The sequence below is a fragment of the Cyprinus carpio genome, chromosome B10 (genome assembly GCF_018340385.1).
Source record: "Cyprinus carpio isolate SPL01 chromosome B10, ASM1834038v1, whole genome shotgun sequence".
Classification (NCBI taxonomy): Eukaryota; Metazoa; Chordata; class Actinopteri; order Cypriniformes; family Cyprinidae; genus Cyprinus; species Cyprinus carpio.
Genome location: NC_056606.1, coordinates 7192305 through 7215292, shown reverse-complemented (window position 1 = coordinate 7215292; position 22988 = coordinate 7192305). Strand labels below are relative to the sequence as shown.

Below are 22988 nucleotides of genomic sequence, written 5' to 3'. Positions count from 1 at the left end.
CACTAATGTTGTGCACAATGGGCAGCCACTTAAGAGCACATTTTGGTGTAGATTGATTACAAAACCATATGGCAAGCAAGAGTCTGATTTTTGTGGACAATGGTTTATTGTGTTCCAGCTGCTGTGAACCCCACCTTCAGTATGTGAACCGTTTGAACGCTATATGGCATATGTGTAAGGGTACGTGCAGTACAATGATAATTTTCTTTGGCAAAGATAAATTAAGCTGATTTGAACATCTATTTGTGGTCTTTGATCAACACCATAAATGGCTACAGGCTCAATGGCTACTAGTTGAATTATGAGACTCATGAACTAGATCAATGTAGGATATGTAAGCTCAATACATTATGTTAGAGCTTTTAATATTATGTTAGATGATACATTCAATCCAGGAGCATTATTCCCAGCATTGCTGACCTAATTCATAATTTATAATTCTGCACAGATTTCTTAAAAAAAAAAAAAAAAAAAAAAAGTTAGTGCCACCATCCATCTGCAAAGATAATGTGATTAAAGGAATACTGTAGGTTCAGTTCAAGTTAAGCTCAATCAGCAGTATTTGTGGCTTATCACAAAAGTTCATTTTAACTTGTCCAAACTTTTCTTTAGAACAAAAGGCAAAAAATTAGGTTAGATTGGAACTAAAATAGACAATTTGTAAATGTTAAAATGCTCTGTTTCAATAGCAACAATATGTGAACAATATGTTAACATGATTTTAGTGTGGAAAGATTGTTTACTTACCTTTTCTGTGAGATGTTTTATCCCATTTTAGACATAAATGGCAGTTAAAATGTAAAGACCTTTATAGACAAAATTTTTAACAGACAAAAACTACTGAAAAAAAAAAAAAATTTACTAAACTAGTCCTTTTATAAAATGACAGACTTTTAAATCCTCATTTCACTTTTGTCCTCCAAATATTTACCCTATTCACTTCTATTGTGCCTTATCATTAATTAGTTTTTTGGTTTTGTTTTAAAAGAAAGAAAGAAAGAAAATTAGATCTTTTTTGTAATAGTTATGCCACAAATGCTGTCAACTGAGATTAAATGAATCTGAACAGATATGGAGAAATTTATCGTTACATCACTTCCACACCAATGGATCCTCTGCAGTGAATGGGTGCCGTCAGAATGAGAGTCCAAACACAAAGCTTTTCACTTCACAAGACTAACTGATGGACTGCAGTGGTGTGGATTACTTGTGGATTATTGTGATGTTTTTATCAGCTGTTTGGACTCTCATTCTGGCGGCACCCATTCACTGCAGAGGATCCACTGGTGAACAAGTGATGTAACGCTACAAATCTCTTCCCATAAAGAAACAATCTAACATTCTTTGGTTCTGTTTATTTTAAAGGACACTTTTTAAGGCACATATGGTGTTCCAAAGAAAGTAATGCTTCAAGAAACCTTTTAGTCCAATACTACATGTATCCTTTGCAGAGAAGCCAATCCCATAATGCACTGCAATGAGCTCAGTGAAAAAATGAATCCAAGATTACAGCAAAGCTGTAGAAATCTCAATGACAAAAAGAGTTTAGAAAATAAAAATAAATAGTTTATCAATATGCTGAAAACATACTCTATTGAAGTAAATGGTGAGAATCTTCTTAATTCTACTCTTCCCCACTCGTTCAGTCCAACCCATTTTCTCTTTCCACATTTACTGGTTGAGGAAGAGCTTTATCAATAATCTGAAGACTTGCAGCTTACAAAACAAGACTGTCCTCCAGTCTCAGAGGGCCAACACAAACGCTGTCCACATCCTGACAGGCCCTTTCCTGTGACAGCCCATAAGTCACTGAGTCTGTTTTGTGCCACTGTGATCGCCAGCGTAACCTGCACTGGTCAGACTTATTCTCGTAAGTGTCTTGGGAGCCATTGTGATGTGCTGTCTAAATGAGGATTACTGCTGTGGAAATTTGTGCCCCTGTTTTCGTGTGCCCAAGCATCTTGTATAAACAAGAGCTATTTCAGGGGTCATTTTCCAGAGACAGTGGCATTTGTTTGCTATGTGTGTCCTGATACAAGAAACAGGATGATCTTAATCAGAAGAAACATTAATTCAAATTGTGAATGTTTGTTGTAATATGAACATAATATGACATTAAATCACCAATACAATCAAAATTGACATTTAAAATAAATATTTAGTTGGTATATAAATATTTTGTTCATTCCATTTATTTTGGGACATTCCCTAAACATATTTTACCACATTTTCAAAAACACAAATATAAAAATCATATTAATAAAAAATACTACATACATAAATCATATTTATTAAAGATAAATGTCACAGGTTTTTAATATATATACAGTACAGGTCAAAAGTTTGGAAACATTACTATTTTTAATGTTTTTGAAAGAAGTTTCTTCTGCTCATCAAGCCTGCATTTATTTGATCAAAAATACAGAAAAAACAGTAATATTGTGAAATATTATTATAACTTAAAAAAATAGTTTTCTATTTGAATATACTTTAAAAAATAATTTATTCCTGTGATGCAAAGCTGAATTTTCAGCTTCATTCCTCCAGCCTTCAGTGTCACATGTAAACATCCAGTCTATCAATGATCATTTAGAAATCATTCTAATATTCTGATTGATTATGAGTGTTGGAGAAACAGTTCTGCTGTCTAATATATTTGATGAATAAAAGGTTAAAAAAAACTGCATTTATTCAAAATAAAAAAAAAATTATAATAATATATATTCTAATATATTTTCTTTACTATCACTTTTTATCAATTTAACACATCCTTGCTGAATAAAAGTATTGATTTTATTTAAAAAAAAGAAAAAAAAAATTACTGACCAGTAGTGTATATTCTTATTACAAAATATTTATATTTTAAAAACAGCTTCTTTTTTTTTTTTTTTTTTACTTTTTTTCATCAAAGTATCCTAAAAAAAGTATAACATGTTCTGAAAAAATATTTAAGCAGCAGAACTGTTTTCCAACTTTGATATGAATCATCATATTAGAATATTTTCTAAAGGATCATGTGATAATGATCCTAAAAATATGATAATTTATATAATAAATTTAAAAACAATTATTTTAAATTGTAATAATATATCACAAAATTATTTTTTTTTTTTTTCCTGTATTTTGATCAATAAATGCAGGCTTGATGAGCAGAAGAAACTTCTTTCAAAACATTAAAAATAGTAATGTTTCCAAACTTTGACCTGTACTGTACATACACACACACACACACACACACACACACACACACACACACACACACACACACATATTATTTATACTGTAAACATGCACACACACACACACACACACACACACACACACACACAACACACACACACACATTATTTATTTAAATAATGTGCTTAATTTCTAAACTGAATGAGATTACTACATTTAAATTATTTACATTATCCCCTATAACATTGAAAAGTTTATTTGATCAAAAATACAGTAAAATGGTAATATTGTGAAATATTTTTTAACTTATCAAAATCAACCAACATATTTGTTTAAAACTGTTTTCACTTGTAAACAGTGCTTGATTCATGCATATTTCTCTCCTGCAGACGAGATTACTTTTTCACTGGAGAAAGCAATTTTATGGACAGAGGACTCATACTTTAGCTTTTCACTTCACAAGATGATCTGGAGGGGTGTGAATTACTTGTGAATTACTGTGATGTTTTTATCAGCTGTTTGGACTCTCATTCTCAGGTCACCCATACACTGCAGAGGATCCACTGGTGAGCAAGTGACGTAATGCTACATTTCTCCAAATCTGTTCTGATGAAGCAAACTCCTGATTCTTCAGAAATCATTTAAATATGCTGATTTGCTGCTTAAGAAACATTTCTTATTATTATTAATGTTGAAAACAGTTTTGCTGATTAATTTTTTTGTGGAAACCATAATACATTTTTTTCCAGGATTCTCTGATGAATAATGAAAGAGTTCAATAGAACAGCATTTATTAAAAATAGGAATCTAATGTGTCAAAAAAAAACAAAAAAATAAAAAAATAAAAGAAAAAAAATTAACATAATATAGAAGTCATAAATATAGAACAAATATACAAATGATAAATAATTACTGGTACATTGCATGGCTGTTTGCCGGAATGACCCTCAAATTTAGCGTAGTAACAATAGATGAGGACATCCCTGCTGATATGTGCCAGATATTTACATCATAAGCAACCTTTCCTCTTCCAAACAATGGCCATCACAAAAGAGCAATAAAAGAGTGATTTCTAAGGTCAAATGACCCTATTAGGAGTCGCCCACAAACACAGGCCGGACACGTTTGCAGCAGTCAGAGAGGCCACATGTACTACTCAGTATGGCTTTTCCTGTCAAAGCCTGTGTTCGGCCTTTGAGCGTTTCACTTGAGCCATTAAGAGGGCAAAAATTGAGACGCCACACGTTTGGACGCACTTCAATGCATATGTCTAATTTTAAAACAGGCTGTGATTAAATCAAAGCTCAAGACTGAGTGCTAACTTCCTACACTTTAATGTGGTGCGGCACTTTTGAACATAGAAATATATAACTGCATAAAAAGAGGAGGAAACCAAGCCACGGAGGGACACCGCAGGGACAAAAGACACTCGGCTTTCTTGAGAGATCCGTGACACCGCTGCTCTCTGGGGGCAGGAGATAAGAGAGAGTTAAGTAAACACAGCCAATTGCTAGCCACTAACTACTAACAACACCAGTGGCTTCCATGCGGATCTCATCTTTCAGCTCATTTAATTGGGCCGGACAATAGCGTGTCCTGGCTGCTCTGTAAATCAGCACTGCTGGGGAACATGTGGAAAGAAGGCCAGCCGTCTCGAACATCTAAACGTGTTGGTGTTACGTCTGCCTGATTAGCATCCGATGTTTTCAACAGGTCGTTAAATACAAACTCACAGAGCGGCGGGGCAAATGCTTATCTAGATTTTCGATCCCAAGCACGGTGAGGAAGCTCTCACCAGATAAAACACACACAAACGGAGCTCCTTAGGAGAGAAAATACTGAACTGCATTAACTCCCTGTAGGGAAGTCTGACTCCATGAACTCAACGACTTCTGGGATCAGGGAGCTTGTATGGTTGAAAAACTCAAAGTTGTCACACTACTAAATTTTCCAGTAGCATGATATTGTTTTCAGAAATAAGCAGGTTTTCTAGTAACAAACTACTTTTTCCCACAAGTAGCTAACACGGCAAAATGCTACTTTGTGATGGTTTGTTTATTTTGCGCACTCTACAGTCGTGCAAGTCAATAATCAAATGCTAGAATGACCTCTTTCTCGCTCTATGATTCATTTAGTGAATTGTTTTTTTCAAACCGTTCCAGAAATGACTTACTAAATCTTTCAAGTCCTTGTTCTTCCATAGTATTCCATAATAGTAAATGGCTGTAACTGTTTACCAACATTTTTCACAGGAGCTTATATATTGGTTTTGAACCAAACCGACCAGGGGTGCGTTTCCCAAAACCATAGTTGCTAACTAAGTTAGCAGCTTTGTTGGTTGCAATGCAATTTCCCATTGCCAACCAACTAAGTTGCTAACAGGTTAGCAACTATGGTTTTGGGAGACGCACCCAAGGTGAGGTGAATCACAACAATACAAAGTATGGTTTGAAACAAAAAGTATTTGAAATTCAGACAAAAAGTCAAAGGTACAAGATAGATAAATAATATATAACAAATATAGGTGCTTATACACACACACACAAATATTTAAATCGCCATTTGCAATGCTTCATGGGAGTGAGTGGAGCTAATTAACTGTTTTGTTGTGATTTGCACGTTGCATTTCTCTGATTGATGGAGATTTATCTGCAGAATCACGGGTATTGTAGTTTTTTGGGATTGGTGCTGTTACACACAATTATTTAAAAAAAAAAAATTTAAATAATGTGGGCTGATGGCTTCAACAAAAGCATATACCACTGATTAACAATTTTGCAGTTCACAGTACATTTGTCTGGTAACAGTTTATAAGTTATTGTTTAAAAATCAATTCCCATATAGAGAAAATGAAAGGAATTGTTTCTTTTGAGACCCTACTGTTGCACTCTGTTTCTGTACTAGATAAACTCTGATAGTATGAATCTTCTAATCGTGATTTTAAAAGATATTGCCCATTTAAATAGCAATTAGCTTCTTAAGTAGCTTTCACTGCATTTTAAAATGGTTAGATTGACTGACAACTTTCAAACTGGCTTCCCACTCATAATTGAAAGTAGCTTCTCAAACGCTTTTGATAATTAGAGGACCTTAACTTGTGACAGAGAACAGATATGGATCGAGTGTCTTGTTTGTATGATTGTTGTTTTGGGTCATGGCAGGACAAGAGAGACGGGAAGGGGCTTTGAGTAACCTGGGATGTTTGGCCATATAATTAGCTTCCTTGCTGTCTCCAGGAAGAGCATACGGATGTTGTCCGCACTCTTGATCCTGTTTTCAAAGCATCCCGAGTCCTTGCTAATCGCATTTCCATGCATTTTAGGTTCTGATTAAAAACTGTAGCTGAAACTTATTTAAAACAAACATCCACACCTTCAATACACTGCCAGGCAGAAGGTAGTGTGCTCAAGGGGTGAAAAGAAGTGGCCATGCGACGGCTCTGAGGTGTGAACTCGTTCATTGTCCCGTCCCTGGTGCTCAGCGACTTGGTGTCAATGAGTCGGAAACTCTTGTTAGAATCGGTCAATGAAGCAAGGGTGGGGTGCTGTAAAAGACTGCCACACCTTTCCATGTGAAGAGGAAGAGCTTACGCATTTACAAATGCCTCTATGTGCTATCACTCAACATTTAAGATTCAGAATCAACAGGCAAATCAATGAAGCTCTTTTCTGAGCCTAATCTTTGTGTGTGATGCCAGTCAGAGCGTATCAACACCTGAGAGATGCAACTGTCACATGACACGAGGGGCTGTAGATTATCAGACATCAAACAGTCCGGAGACCCTCCTCACACTTGGTTTATCATGCCAGTCACATGGCGAGCAAGACAGTGGGAAAAACACAAGAAATGCACGAACACAAATTTTTGGCACATTTATCATGGATTATAGATGGATTATCAAACTAGATGCACTTTGCTGATTCCATCCTGTCTTGTTAGAGAGATGGAAGGATTGTATTTCTTTAATGGTTAAGACTTAGACCAAGGGTTAAAAGTGATTTTTTTTTTTTTTTTTTTTTTTTTTTTGCATATTCAGAAAAATTATGATGCCATTTACTTTGGATTTTGGTTAAAAGTTAACATGGTCAACACTGTTGCTGGTGGCACCCATACAGTATTTTATCATGTTTGTTACATGCATTTGCTTTCCACTGATGTTTGTTTGTAAGGATAAAACAATATTTGGCCAAGATACAACTATTTGAAAATTTGGAATCTGAAGGTGCAAAAAAAATCAAAATATTGAGAAAATAGCCTTTAAAGTTGTCCAAATGAGGCTCTTAGCAATGCATATTACTAACCAAAAATTAAGTTTTAATATATTACAGCAGGAAATTTACAAAATATTTTCATTGGACATGATCTTTACTTAATATCCTAATGATTTTTGGCATAAAAGAATTACACACACACACACGCACGCACACACACACACACACACACACACACACACACACACACACACACACACACAAGATTATTGGAGTATGTTTTACAAGAAAATACTATTTCAGTGTTCCTACTTCATGTTTTCTACTTACTTATTTGTAATTATTTGTGAAATGTATTTCTTTGTAAAAATAAATAAATAAATAAAAAATATGGGGGTAATTGTAACACCGTTAAAAACAAATTGTGTAACAAAACGAATTAATTAACTAATTAAATAGAAAGTTAAATAGAAGAGAACATATATCTAACAAAAAAATCTAAAAAAAATGATTTATAATCAACACAAAAAAAAAAAAAAACAAACAAAAAATTCTTATTAAATTTATATAAAATATATTTTTGCTATTTATGTAATTTTAGACAAATTGTATAACTTTGAAGTTATTTCCTTAGAATATGTAAGAAACTTATATCTATAGCATCTAATCATTTTTTTATTTTTTATTTATTTATTGAATTAATTATATTTCAAATAAATGTAAAGCACCACTTTTATGTTTTGCTTTAAATATATCATTTGTGGCAGCTAAAATTATTATATGAACAAGAAAATGATTCACTTATGTTATTAAGCATTAAAGCAATGATATTTTTATGACAGAGTGTCTATTTTGAGACACAACAACTTAATATTCTATTGTTACAATAGTAAAACTCAGACGTCTTGTACTATATGTATTAATATGATACATTTTTTATGTAGTATTGTTATTAGTAAAGTGGTAAGTTTTGTGTGTGTATAATAAATAAATAAAAATAATAATAATTTAAATAATTTACAAACAAATACGCACTGTAACTTAAAAGCAATTGATTAAGAAATAAAATAAAATGGCACCCTGTTAACATATACGGTAACTTGCAGTGTAATAGTTTTATCCATTTCATTCATTCATTCATTCATTTAAACAAATTGATTTCATGGGAAAAACAATTCTATAATCGTTGATGGTCGACAACTGCTGTTTTGTTAAGATTTAATTTGGCTGAAAAGTAAATAAGCACAATTGTTCTGCTTTGTCAGGAGGTCTATGTGTTTTCTCAGTTGTCTAAAACATGTACATATACACCTAAATCTGTGCAGCTCTCAAACAGATGCCTTGTACACATTTGTTCTTATTAAGCAGTCCATTTGCAGTGCACATTGAGTCCGTTAACGTCTTAAAACACAGCCACTTATTATCCATGGCCAAGGTTAGGCTCAGCGGATCAAAGAGGCTGCGCTGAATCCAGCTGCTCAGGGAGCTCTGTCACTTTGCCTGTGTGTGTGTGTGTGGTCTAACACTGTGCTTGCCATTCATTCCATCTATGGTTTGTGCATGCAAATACCACATCAAACTCTGTCACGTGTCAACAGTGAAACCCTCAGATCCTAATAGCAGGTTCAGTCCCATCATTTAACATTTAAACAACACTGCAGCATTTAGAAACAGATATGAGATACTTTATTTTGGATAGAGCACACTTGAGACTTACGGAAATAAATTTAATTGCTGTGGGATAAACAGTTTGGCAGTTGTTGGACCCCCGATTGCTTTTGTCAGGCATTTGCATATCTATCTATACCATTTGTCCCATTATCATATCTATCCTGTTAAAATCAAGGGGAGATAAGTCCAGTGCCACCTGTGATGTGTGTATTTGGTGGGGGAGCGCATGATCTGTGATTTAGCTTGAGATAACACTAGTTTTAGCAATGCAATCTTTTTAATTTCTTAACTTTAAGGAACTTCACTGAAAGGTTCTAATGGGAACCAAAAATGGTTCATCTATGTGAAAAAAAAACTATTTGGAGCCTTTATATTGAAAAGTGTCTGGCGTTTCTGTAATGGGAGGCACAATAAATCTAAATTTAATTCTTGCTCAGAAACTACCAACAATAGCTTGAGCACAATGTTTAAAGGGAGTTTTAGAGATTTCGACATCCAGCAACCATGATGAGTCATTTTAACGAACTTATAAATGCTACAGCCTCCAGTCCCATGCCTGACCAGTGCACGTGTGTGTGTGTCTGTGTGTGTGTGTGTAGGATCGGGTCAGGGAGGGATAGTTGTGTCTGAGTGGGTCAGGTCCTCGGCGCCACTGACGCCTCATCGCTGAGAGATGAGGAAGGGTGCCGAGTGAAACCTCCGGTCTGCTAGCTCACTCTGAGACAGTAATGCTGCTGAGCCGTATGCTCTGGCTGATACTGCGTTTACAGTGGGGTTTCCTCCATGAAATAAACCTCACCTCTCTGCTGTTGTTTTGTTGTTGCCATTTACTGGATTTTAAGCGAATATTCTAGCTGATCTCTTTCTCTTGGTGGTCTCTGATTATAAATTTAAATCATTATTCCCCTGCAGTATTTTTAAAAAAACGTTTTCATGCAATAGGCTACTTATAAACTTTTAGATATGATGCAGTTAAATTTGGACTGCATCTTGCATGAGGACTTGAAGTGGGTAGGATGCTATTTTAGTTTGTGCAGCAATTATCTGACTGATTTTCTGGAAATGGGTACTTTTCAAGTTCCATGTTGGTGTTATGAGTAATGTTCTAATAAATGCTGACTAAGTTTTTGCGTGCATGTGTGTGTGCATGTGTCTTTACTAAACTGAAAAATGTCTAATAAAAAAAAAAATAAGTAAAAAACTAAGTTAACCATTTACAAATAATATGGATTGTGATTTAAATGAAAGCAATTGGATAAGAAGTAGAATTAAATTAAAATGCCTTTGTTGAAGATAAATAGCCTACTAATACTATATCATCCTAATATTTATTTACAAATAAATAAATAAATCAATGCTAGATAGATAGATAGATAGATAGATAGATAGATATTGTTCTCATTGTTCACTATTTATTTATTTATTGTTTAAAAGATAAATTGTATAACCTTTGAATATTTAAAATATGCAATGAACTTAAAGTAGTCTAAGACTTGATTTTGATGTTTTTAATTCTATAAAATAATTATATTTAAAATAATTATAAGGTATCAACTAATTATAAGTTAGGCTATTTATTTATTTATTATTTTGGGTTATAGGCTATTATAAGACACTGTTTGTTCAGCACAACATATGTATAAGTTACTTTCAGTAGGCTATTCTGTCTACATTAGCTTTATTATTTGATCATTTGATACTCTGTCAGTGTAGTAGTTCTTTCTGAATGTTTCTTTATTTTTTTAAGCATTTTTGTAAAATAAATCAAGGGAAAACGCGGAGGTTGAGCATTTTGTTAAAATTATTATGTAGTAATCCTACAATAAGTTATGGGCTACGGCGCATAATTTTCAGAATGAACACTGCATTAAGCACGTAAGAGTTCTTCAACTTGAACGTTTATGACATGCATTGTTGATGCTGCATAATCATTTTACGAAATAAACTTGGACATATGTGATCTTGCTCGGGCAAGTCCGTGGGTGCAGCATGTCAAACGCATTGGGATGGAGATTAGAGCCCTCGAATCGTCCAACTAATGGACAGTTGTTCACACCTTCGCATCCGACCATTAAAATATCAATTTATCCGTACAGGGCAAAAACAGGTCCTGACATGTCAGATCGAGACGTTTCATGTTTAATTTTAAAAGTAGTAAAACCCCGAAAAGTTAAACCTATATCCTCGTGTATTTAGTAGTATAGTTTATTCGCGATAAATAAATAGTCTAAATAAATAAATAATACTGTAAAGCTGAGCTCTATCAAGATAATCCTCTATTCTCTTTCTGCAGCATTATTTACAGCAGTGATTTGCGACTGTGATGCCCGTTCTGAATGTACGTGCTGTTTATCAGCAGTTCTGTTTGTAAAATATTTGTTTACTTGTTATTTTTATATTTCGTTCTGTAATCCGCTGTGTTTTTCCTGAGGAGCTGAAATGCTGAGAACGATTTAAAGGGGCGGGGTCTCCGGGACCGAGGGGCGTGGTCAGGGGCGAAGGGAGGGGAGTGTGAGATCCTGAGGGTTTAAAAGCCACAGTTTGTCCAGCTGAAAGCACATTCTGACCTGAACACATCACAAGCTGACTTCTCTGTGATCATTTAGATCACCAATACTTTAAACACAAAGATCCTCGGAGGAATGAATGCCATGGACAACATGACTGCTGACCTCAGCCAAGATGACTACGACGAGACATTAAACAACTCAATGTGTGATTTTGACGAGTGGGAACCGTCATATTCGCTGATTCCTGTGCTCTACATGCTCATCTTCATCCTGGGTCTCACTGGGAATGGTGTGGTCATCTTCACTGTATGGCGGGCTCAGTCCAAGCGGAGAGCTGCGGACGTCTACATTGGAAACCTGGCTCTTGCTGACCTGACCTTTGTGGTGACCCTGCCACTGTGGGCTGTCTACACCGGCCTGGGATACCACTGGCCCTTTGGCGTGGCCCTCTGCAAGATCAGCAGCTATGTGGTGTTGCTCAACATGTATGCCAGTGTCTTCTGCCTCACCTGCCTGAGCCTGGACCGCTACATGGCCATCGTTCACTCTCTCACCAGCACTCAGCTGCGGACCAGAGGACACATGCAGGCCTCGCTGGCCACCATCTGGATCCTCTCAGGTGTGCTGGCTGCACCAACGCTGCTGTTTCGCACCACAGTGTACGACTCCGAGACCAACCACACCGCCTGCGCCATGGACTTCAGCCTGGTGGTAAGCAAACCAGGCCAGGAGACCTTTTGGATCGCCGGCCTCAGCATCTCCTCCACCGCTCTTGGCTTTCTGATTCCCCTTCTGGCCATGATGGTGTGCTATGGATTCATCGGCTGCACCGTCACACGTCACTTCAACAGCCTGCGCAAGGAGGACCAGCGCAAACGCCGCCTGCTCAAGATCATCACCACATTGGTGGTGGTGTTTGCTGCCTGCTGGATGCCCTTCCACATTGTGAAGACCATGGATGCTCTTTCATACCTGAACCTTGCTCCTGACTCCTGCACCTTCCTGAACCTCCTTCTTTTGGCTCATCCCTACGCAACCTGCCTGGCGTACGTCAACAGCTGCCTCAACCCCCTCCTCTACGCCTTCTTTGACCTCCGCTTCCGCTCCCAGTGCCTCTGCCTCCTCAACCTGAAGAAAGCCCTTCATGCCAGTCCTGCCAGCTCCCTTTCTTCACAGAAGACCGAGGCCCAGTCGCTGGCTACTAAGGTGTGAGGAGGTGGGTGGAAGGGTGATGCAGACCAGTCAACAACTGTTACATCCTTCAAAAGAACTCAAATGTTGTTGGGGACAGGCAGAGTTTCCTTTTGTATCTGACTGTGGGAACTTGAGGAACCAGCTTCCCCTGTCCCGGGACATTGGTACTCTGTGAACTGCAAAGAAGAACAGTCTGGTTCTGAAGAACTTGATGCAGTCTGTTTGTCCTGGAGACCACAAGCAGACCGGAGCAGACCCCCACTGACAGCTGCACTCCAGACGTGCTGGATAGAGTTGGGGAGAACGAGCGAGGGCTTTTTTTGCTTTTCTCATAGTTGCCTCTGGAGCTTCATAGACTTACATGGAGCTGCAGGGTGGTGAGTGGTCCACGGAGGGGTTCGAGAGCAATTTATGGACTCTGTACTTTTGAAACTGTATTAGTGCATTTAACAGTGCTCTTTACCAATTTTGTTTTTCTCGGTTGCTTGTTTATTTTTTTGTTCTTTAAGCACTTGTTCATATGGGGCAGAGATAAGAACCCTGGTGGCCAGTCTGTCTTATCTAAACTGTCAAGATAGGGGAGGGAGGGATGGGTGCCTTACTTGAGAAGAAGTGTTGCAGCTTGATTAAAGACTTTCGGGGGGAGGGGGGTGAGACGAAAACATGGAGGGGGTGAACTCAGACAGACAGATGGCAGTTGACAAATGTTGTCGGGGAAAAGGGACGTCCAATTAATAGGTTGCAGCTTCGACAGATGAGATACTGTGCGTGTAAGTGTGAGCTAATGAAATTTGTGCCAGTGAATTTTTTATTTTGATATAACCTTGTGGGGGGAAAAAAACCTGCTGTATGATGCTTTTATGCAGTACTCTATGAATAAAACCTGTATAATGAATTTCTCGTTTGTGCCTCATCCGTTAAAACTCATGGATTCAACTGGAATGTTTGTAACATTCCGTCATGTGTGGTGTTTTCCTGTTAACTCGGGAATGAGGGTAGTTACTTTGTCCCTTATTGTCCTCAGTCAGTTCAGAATCAAAGCAAGTGACTGACAGGAAATGCATGTTTAAAGCTGATTTCCTTGCGTTTCTTGTTTTGTACTTTTTGTACATCTGTGTTACATACTCAGACTCAACACTAGGTGGGATTCATTGAGAGTATGCATGTTTAAAAAAAGATCATGACCTAAAATATGAACCCCTTAGATGTCAAATAATAAGCATTTCAATAAATATTTTCACATATTTGGTCATTTTAAAAAACATTTATATAAGTGTTCCATTTTGGCTGTATTTATTTAATTACTTGAATATATGAGTCATCTTTTTGGTATTTTGCACCCCCCCCCCAAAAAAAAAATAGAAATGCCTACTCTGCATATGGAGGGTCATCAGCCCCTAAACAGACCTCTAATGACTTAGGTCCCTAATAAGCTTTGGTCAGGACATAATCATTGTCGGAGAGACTGTGCTAATCTAAGGTAATTAGTGGGACTGATGTCTTCAGCATGGACTAATATCTTCATAATAAAGGGTGTGGTTATTATCAATAACATAAACAACAGAGATAAATCCAGTACGTGCATCAAGATTGTTGAAAACAATGAGTTCAGAACTTTATTTGCTTATATATTTACTACTTATGTAATAGTTAGAAACACAAAAAAAGACAAAAAACTAAAAGCATAAAAAATGAAAACATGACTTTTTAATTAATATGTAAAAATCATTCATTTGTAAAGACATTTCACTATTTGTGTTACATTCCTCACTCTGGATAAAATGTATATATTAAATGAATAAATGTAAATGTAAGAAAACACTAACAGGCAGTTAATGTTGACGTGAATTATATCTAATCTGAAGATTACCACGTAATAGATATTAAATAACAGACAGACTGAACACACCGCCGTACAGAGATTATGAGGCAGGCAAAAAACATGTCTGTTGAGCGGAAACAAAAAGCAGAAGCAAGAGGGAGGGACTGTAAAATACTAGAGGAAAAGTGAAAGAATAGAGGGTGTTTCTTTTATATAAATGGCCCATAGAGACACCACAAGTGTGTGTTGTGTGTGCAGTTGCTAGTGTGCGTGTGTGGGCTAGTGACCACCTTTGTGTTTATTTTGGTTTGTTTATTTGTTTTCTGTCAGGGCTGTGAAGTGAAACATGGGTAATAGAAGACAGGAAACTGCTGCCTGTCTCAGATGCCCAGCGAATGAAATATTTCCTAAATGTTAATACAGTAGAATGTGAGCTTGTATGGATTAATGATTCAATAAGGAATGTATAAGTGAAAGAACAACACTAGAACAGGGTCATGTGAAGCTGCTGCATCTCTCCTAACACCTCCACAAACTGGGCACAGATCTAATGTTGGGCTCAGTATTGCCCGCAGGTGTCAAATTATACCTTGGGGTTTCAAAGAAAATCTAAAAATCTGTAAAGATTTAGATCAAAAAAAAAACCAAACGATATTTCTAGGGACATTTTCAAAGATGCTGTAAAGATTTAGAGCAGTAATTGAATCTCCCTGATAAATGTGAATTTCATGGTGTGAAGTTGCATGTGTTAACTGAGCTGCTTCCTGTGCTTTAAAGTGAAACATTTATATGGTAGAAGAGGGAAACCTGACAGTGTCATGTCAAACAAAGGGAACATGAAATCAAACATCAAAAATCTTTTGTAACCCACTCCACTTAAAAAAGTTAATCTCTACACTTTTAGAACACCTTTTTGTTGCCTAAGTTACATTCTTTATTCCTTATCTTGACTATTTTGACATTCTGCTGTCTTGTGCTTCACAATGTGTGTTTGAAATAAAAAAAATGTATCATTAAGATGTTTTAAAGGGGTCATATGTTGCTAAAAAGAACATTATTTTGTGTATTTGGTGTAATGAAAATGTGTTTATGCGGTTTAAGGTTCAAAAAACACATTATTTTCCACATGCTGTACATTATAGTTTCTCCTCTATGCTGCACCTTTCTGAAACGCGTCGATTTTTACAAAGCTCATTGTTCTGAAAAGTGAGGTGTGCTCTGATTGGCCAGCTATCCAGTGTGTTGTGATTGGCCGAATGCCTCAAGCGTGTGACAGAAATGTTATGCCCCTTAACACTGTAATGCGTGTCCCAGTCAGAACACCGTGCAACAAGACAAAAACAATAAAACCCATTACAAACGTGGCATTTGTTGTATCCACTGGGGACATAATTACTGATTATAATGACTTATACTGTGTTTTTATGTGTTGTGTTGCATCGCTCGCTGCGTAAACATAAAAACCATTTGCATTGTTTGCATTTATGTTCAGAGAAACGACAAACAACAAGCTCTACTCTACACCAGCGGTTATCAATTCCAGTCCTCGCACCCCCAGCTCTGTATATTTTGCATGTCTCTCTTTGTTAACACACCTGATTCAGATAATCAGCTCATTAGAAGTGAGCTCTGTGCATGTACTGTGTTCCTATTGGCATGGTCCCTACACAGTGTTCATTGCTCCCTACTCCCTGAGCAGGGGTAATCTGTTGAAGTTAACCTCACTTTCATTCATTCACGGATTTGCGCTGCGCAATGTCTTCACACACCGACTAGTGTGACATCTTTTACCTATGTAAATAGATACAATTTAAATTCACGTCTCACAAACTTCAATGCACTGTGAATGGAACATATACGTTCGCTTCAAACTGGAATCATGGCGGAATATCCTGTGATGTCCACTTCACAGGACACTTACGTTCGAATAGAACAAACGTCTGAAGCGATGAGAGAGACATAAAAAATGAGCAGAGCAGGAGGGCACGAAGACTGGAATTGAGAACCGCTACTCTACACTGCTCAAAACTTGTGTTTGAATCATCAGTGGCAAATCTTTTAAATATGTAAACATACTTACAGACTGTGAGTCAGAAGCAGCGGCATTGTAGTCTACTCTCCCAGGATCAGGAAACAGTCCTCCATAAAATGTGCTGCACACATCTGAATATTTAGGTTGAACAAACAAAGTATTTTCGCTTTCACAATGAAACAGCGTCTCCATGTCATGGAGGCAGCAGCAGCAACAATACTACAGTGAGAATCAAAGTTACACCTTCTTTCTTTGCGTGAACATTTGGACAGCGTTATGCAAATCTTCCCACATCGTGACATAGACATGTGGGGGCTTGTTAGAATGAGCCGTTTCAGGGGGGCGTGGACAAGTGTTAATTTTAATAAAGTCTTTGCAACTTTAGGGATCTTTAATATTCACAAACAGCTTGTAACACTCACTTGAAATCGCATCATATGACCCCTTTAACTTCAAACCGTTGCTTTTGGCCTTAATACCAGCCTGTAATCCATAATAACTTCTAGTCTTCCTCTAGTGATTGTTGCAACCTAGAACTATCCCTTTAATATATTCAGAGAATAAGAAAGCATTTTTGAAGCTTTGTTATTACTTAGGAACAAATTAATGTTCTGTTTATTTGAGCATCGTCTCAACTAATAACATGAGTTTTAGTGGCAGAGCAGTTTGTTTCCCAACCAATTGAAGACAGGGGCAACTGTTTGAGGAAACATGTTTGAAAACAATAATTTCTGTAAATCCACTGAGTGACACTAATGGTACAGTAATCACACACTTTTGCATTAGAGAAAAGACAGAAAATGATGAGATGATTGCTTGACCTCTTACGTCTATGTTTCATGTTACATCTCCCCCTTTCCTGTCCTGGCAGCTTTAATGTCACATGATTCACACATTGACCACATACACTTTCATTTTGATTGGAGTTCCATGAACTGCAAAGCAGTGCAACCTAAACAATCTGAAACCAGACAGAGTACACACATTATATTATATAACATTTATAGATCAGAGATAACTGAAATTATACGTGATAATGAGGACTGAGAATGTGGAAATGGACAGAGGAGAAAGAGTGGAGATGGTGGTGGCTATCTATGACAGTGCAGATACTGTGAGACATCATGATCTCCGGACTCACGCAGAGAGACGACAACCACTTCAACACACAGGTAGTAATGAAATTTATGGTAGCACTTTATTTTACAGTCCTGTTCCTCATGTACATACTATGTACTTATTTTAGTAATTACAATAACTATGTAATAACTAGGTACTAACCCTGAACCTACCCCTAAACCTAACCCTACCCCATGTAGTTACCTTGTATTACCAGAACTTTATAGTGTTTAAGTACACTATAAGTACATGTAAGTACACATACTGTAAAATAAAGTGCAACCAAATTTATCTTTATAACAGTCAGACAAAAGTATTGTAGAATGTCTTGTAGTCATTTTGGCTCATTTTTGTAAACATTCTTTAAATTGCTCACTCTTAAAAATAAAGGCTCCAAAAGGGGGTTTCCACAGCGATGCTATAGAGAACCATTTTTGGTTCTTCAAAGACCCTTTCAGTGAACAGTTCTTAAAAGAACCATATTTCACACCTAGTGTGAAGAAGATTTCAATAATATAAAGAACCTTTTGTCCACTGGAAAGGTTCCATGGATGTTAAAGTTTTTTCAGTGAAGATTAATATTCTGAAGAATATTTTTCCACTATAAAGAATCTTTAGTGGAATAGAAAGATTTCATGGATGTTACCATTTTTTCATGTCACTTTACTGGAATCTTCATTTACTATAGATGCCAATAAAGTACCCTTTTAACCCTTTTAAGTGCAAATGTCACAAATGTCTGCAAAATCTAATAATAACTCATTCAAAACATTTAATTCACATTTCAAAGCCTAGTCATAGTGTCAGTAAATTTGTCAATACCACCAAAATAAGTTTTTTTTTCAATTTCAGGTGACTTTTTTAATTTTTTAAATTTTAGCTATTTAGATATTTGGCTATTTCAACAGAATGTAAAAGTTTACTGCTAAAAATGAATACTGTAGCACACAGTAGAAAAATTCTCATTTGTAAGTAAACAGTACATGTTTGTAGAAATGTATTACATATAAAATTCATGTATAAAATTTTCATATGTATGAAATTCAAGTATAAAATTTGAATGTCCATTATTTCCCATTTCATACATGTAAAGTCATATTTAGTGGCGTTCAGGCAAGAATGTAAGATTGTGATTACTGTTTCATTACAATGGCAGGTCATTTTCCAATTTAGCAGACATCGCAAACATTCCATGTCATATATTTGTAGAATATATATGTATGTCTGACAGATTTTCATAACTGAATGGATCATTTTGCATGCGATGGCTCACATGATGAAATAATGTTTAGAACTTATGATCGTTTCACTGAGAATCAACTCAGTTTTGATCATCAAACAAATAAGCAATTATACTGTACTTAGGGCCAGATTTAATAAACAGGAAAAATTAGAGTGCGACTACTGTATAAACACGACAGAAGTGGAAAGTTCTGCAGGTGATCTACTGATATTGCAGATCATTTCTGTGATGACTGATGCAAGCAGCGCAAATTAACATGGGGTCAAAAAACAACAACACAGGAGCAAAATGGGTTAAGACATGCTTTGTTGGTTGTTAAATAATGTCACAAATTTTGGTAATGCAAACCTTAGTAAATAACCTTGCACGATTCATTTTAATACTCTCTTCATACCAATTTTGTGTCTGAAAGGGAAACTCAAATGCAATAAGCTCAACTGCAAAAATACCTGTGTCCACGCATTTACATCACTAGTTTTTTTTAACACCAAACAATGGTTTGCAGTGGGCTCAAGCTGTTACTAAATCTGGCCCATACTCTTTTGCACATGTATTTAAAACACATGCAACTGGCTTAAAACAATTTCTATTTGGTGTGAACAAGAAAGTAACTGTTTTGAGAAAAAGAGAAAAAACTTTTTTAAGAATTGAACCAAAGTGGTTGCATAAAACTGTAAGAGTAAAGTTCTTGAAGTCATAATAGTAAAGTATAAGTGTGAAAACACATTTAAAGGGAGACATGGTCTATTTTACCGATGTCCTTGCTATGTTTCTGGACCTGGGATTACAATTGTATTTCTGTCTACGGAGGGTCAGAGAGCTCTCAGATTTTATCAAAAATATCTTAATTTGTGTTCTGAAGATGAACGAAATGTCTTCCAGGTTTGGAACGACATGAGGGTGAGTAATTAATGACGGAATTTTCATTTTTGGGTCAACTAACCCTTTAACCTCATTTTTGTCGTTCACAGGAAGTGTCTCAGTGAAGAACAGAAAGCACAGAGCAGCTGAAGTGTGTTTGTGTCTGCTGTGTTTTCTTCTGCTGACTGCTGTAATAGTGTGTGTGTGTTTCACCTCCGAGAGAAAGCAGTTACTAACTCAGATCAGTAACCTGACTGAAGAAAGAGAGAAGACACTTGCCAAATATGAGCAGATACTGAACCACAATAATAACCTGACTAAAGAAAACAAGCAAATACTTTCTAAATATGAGCAGATACTGAACCAAGAAAGACAGCAGATATTTACAAATAATATAAAATTAATAGCAGAGAAAGAACATTTACTGAAGGAGAACAAAATTATGACTGAAGAAAGAGAGCAGATAAAAAAGACCTGTGAACTCCAACAAGGACTTTTGGAACAAGGTAGTTCTGTGTTCATTCTCCCAAAATCATTAAAAAAATTATTTCACCCCATTCAAATAAGTGTTGACTTAAACATCAAGTGAGAATACTGCATATGAACAAAACTAACCTGTCTAAACTAATATCTAAACTATTCTATTAACAGATCAGCAAGAGGATCCCTTTAAATGGATTTACTACAACTTTAGTTTTTATTATATTTCATCTGAGAGGAAGAGCTGGAGTGACAGCAGCAGAGATTGTCAACAGAGAGGAACAGATCTGGTGATCATAAACAGTTCAAAGGAACAAGTAAGTGATAATGAAAAAGATTTTGCGTTGACAGTTGAGTTGTTTGTGCATGTTGCTCTATACGGGTTGGTCTGTTTTAAGTCAAGTCAAGTCACCTTTATTTATATAGCGCTTTTAACCATACAGAATGTGTCAAAGCAGCTTTACGGTATTAAATACGGAACAGTGTATAATAATGCAAAAGGACAACAGTAAACACTCAATTTTAATTTAAAGACATCTTTGAATTCATTGATGTCATCATCCAGCTCAGTTCAGTTTAAATAGTATAAATAAAGTCACTGGATATTAAGTGCCCCAACTAAGCAAGCCAGAGGCGACAGCGGCAAGGAACCAAAACTCTATCGGTGACAGAATGGAGAAAAAACCTTGGGAGAAACCAGGCTCAGTTGGGGGGCCAGTTCTTCTCTGGCCAGACAAAACCAGCAATTTTTTTTTTTTAACTAATAATGGTTGGTCTGTTTTTAAACATTTGAGATGCTTATGGATTATATATATATATTACTGTTCTTTCAAAACAGGATGTTTTACAAAAGATTGCTGTTTCTGATCAGTTTTGGATTGGTTTGGGAAAGATGGAAGGAGAATGGAAATGGATTGGTGGCACCATAATGGCAAAATCATAAGACATAAATCAATTACACTGTTGCAGTATCATATAGTATTCAGAACTGACTGAAGTCTACTGAAAATAAAACAGTTTGCTTCATTGTTGTTTCAGGTACTGGAGTTCTCACTATCTGCATTCATATGGTTCATACTGTGCTCTGATGACTTCATCAGGTTGGATAGCTGATAGATGTGATTCTAATAAAAAATGGATCTGCAAGAGAAGAATTTTAAAATAGCTCATTACATAAAATAAATATGTACATGCAGTAAAATAAACCCATCATGTTTCGGAAAAGCAGTCAATCTAATTTGTGATTTGAATGGTATCATTGTACAGTACAGTAAGTGATTTTAAAATATGACTTACAACATTTGATATATATATATATATATATATATATATATATATATATATATATATATATATATATATATATATATATAAAATAAAAAATAATAGGGCTGTCAAATGATTAATCACGATTAATCACATCCAAAATAAAAGTTTTGTTTACATAATATATGTGTGTATACTGTGTATATTTATTATGTATATATAAATACACACACATGCATGTATATATTTAAGAAGAATATGTTATGTTTTATATATTAAATATATTTATATATAATATAAAATATAAGAATATAAATATATAAATGTATATACATGTAAATATTTTCTAAATATATAATTTATGTGTGTGTATTTATATATACATAATAAATATACACGGTACGCACACATATATTATGTAAACACAAAACTTTTATTTTGGATGAGATTAATCGTGATTAATCATTTGACAGCCATAAAAAATAATTATAGAGATCAACTCCATTAATGTCTCTGGATATTGGTCATGAGAAAGTGTCAGTGGTCTGGTGTCTTACTGTGAAGGTCTTTTTGAGTAGCTTTTCCTCCCTGCTGGTCATATCAACAGCAATCAAAGCCAGCAGACAGACTGATGGTCCCTCATTCTGCACTGTGACTCTAGTGATAGATGGATCACTGCTGATGTGTATTTGTCTTTCCTCATCAAAGCCTCAGACTCTTAACCACTGCAATTCAATTACAGAAGCTTTCATCTACATCCTTTTCCAAAAACAGTGAACTCAACAGTATCAGGTACTCAGATCCCAAATACTTACTTTACAAAGAGGGATGCTTAAAAACAGCTTAACAGTTTTGGTAAATAACTGTTTAAACATAAAATAAAACTAAATATGTTGTGTTCTTTATCTATTAGTTTATACATATTTGTGAAATTTATCAAATACATATTTCATCAGTTTGTTTATGGTTAAGTTTTTTTTATGTCCTGTAATTGAATCTGTTAATCACGTATCTTGCTGCAGAAATAGGTGTGAGCAACACTATCAACTGATCTCTTGAGTAAACTAATGTTTCATTAACACAGCAAAGCACTAATGCTAATGGCCTCTTGAAAAACAAAACAACAGACTTTAAAGGAGATGAGCCATTTAGTAGACACAATACACTCTCTTACTAAAAAACATCACAACATCACATTGCTGCCCCAATGGGCAATTACAAGTTCTGCCACCAGAAGCAAAAGCCAACATAACAGTTTTGATGTAACACAATTGATCTGTCGATAACACTACAGCATGTGCTGTCTGTCCACACTTAACAGCATAACTAAAATACATCTTTTGCATCCAGTGCTTGCTTGCTTATTTAAGTCACATCAGCTAACCACAGTTGTACATCA

General features: G+C 35.8%; 2 protein-coding genes across 2 annotated transcripts; both read left to right on the top strand.

Annotated features, from left to right (window-relative positions):
* Positions 1-11611: 11611 nt before the first annotated feature.
* Positions 11612-13661, top strand: aplnrb (apelin receptor b). Its single transcript, XM_019102722.2, has one exon. The coding sequence runs from the start codon at positions 11705-11707 to the stop codon at positions 12782-12784; it is 1080 nt and encodes a 359-aa protein (XP_018958267.1). The 5' UTR covers positions 11612-11704; the 3' UTR covers positions 12785-13661.
* Positions 13662-17436: 3775 nt separating this feature from the next.
* On the top strand, positions 17437-20835 carry LOC109088532 (CD209 antigen-like protein B). The gene is made up of 3 exons (XM_042731983.1): positions 17437-17792; positions 19954-20349; positions 20495-20835. Exons 1-3 carry the CDS (start codon positions 17657-17659, stop codon positions 20833-20835), a joined length of 873 nt encoding a protein of 290 aa, XP_042587917.1. The 5' UTR covers positions 17437-17656.
* Positions 20836-22988: the final 2153 nt, after the last annotated feature.

Bases quoted from the DNA above. Each gene is read 5' to 3' on its own strand.
- aplnrb (XM_019102722.2), top strand. From the start codon at position 11,705: ATGAATGCCATGGACAACATGACTGCTGACCTCAGCCAAGATGACTAC.
- LOC109088532 (XM_042731983.1), top strand. From the start codon at position 17,657: ATGAGGACTGAGAATGTGGAAATGGACAGAGGAGAAAGAGTGGAGATG. The intron at 17,793-19,953 runs GTAGTAATGAAA...TGTCGTTCACAG, and splicing joins ACAACCACTTCAACACACAG to GAAGTGTCTCAGTGAAGAAC. The intron at 20,350-20,494 runs GTAGTTCTGTGT...TTCTATTAACAG, and splicing joins ACAAGGACTTTTGGAACAAG to ATCAGCAAGAGGATCCCTTT.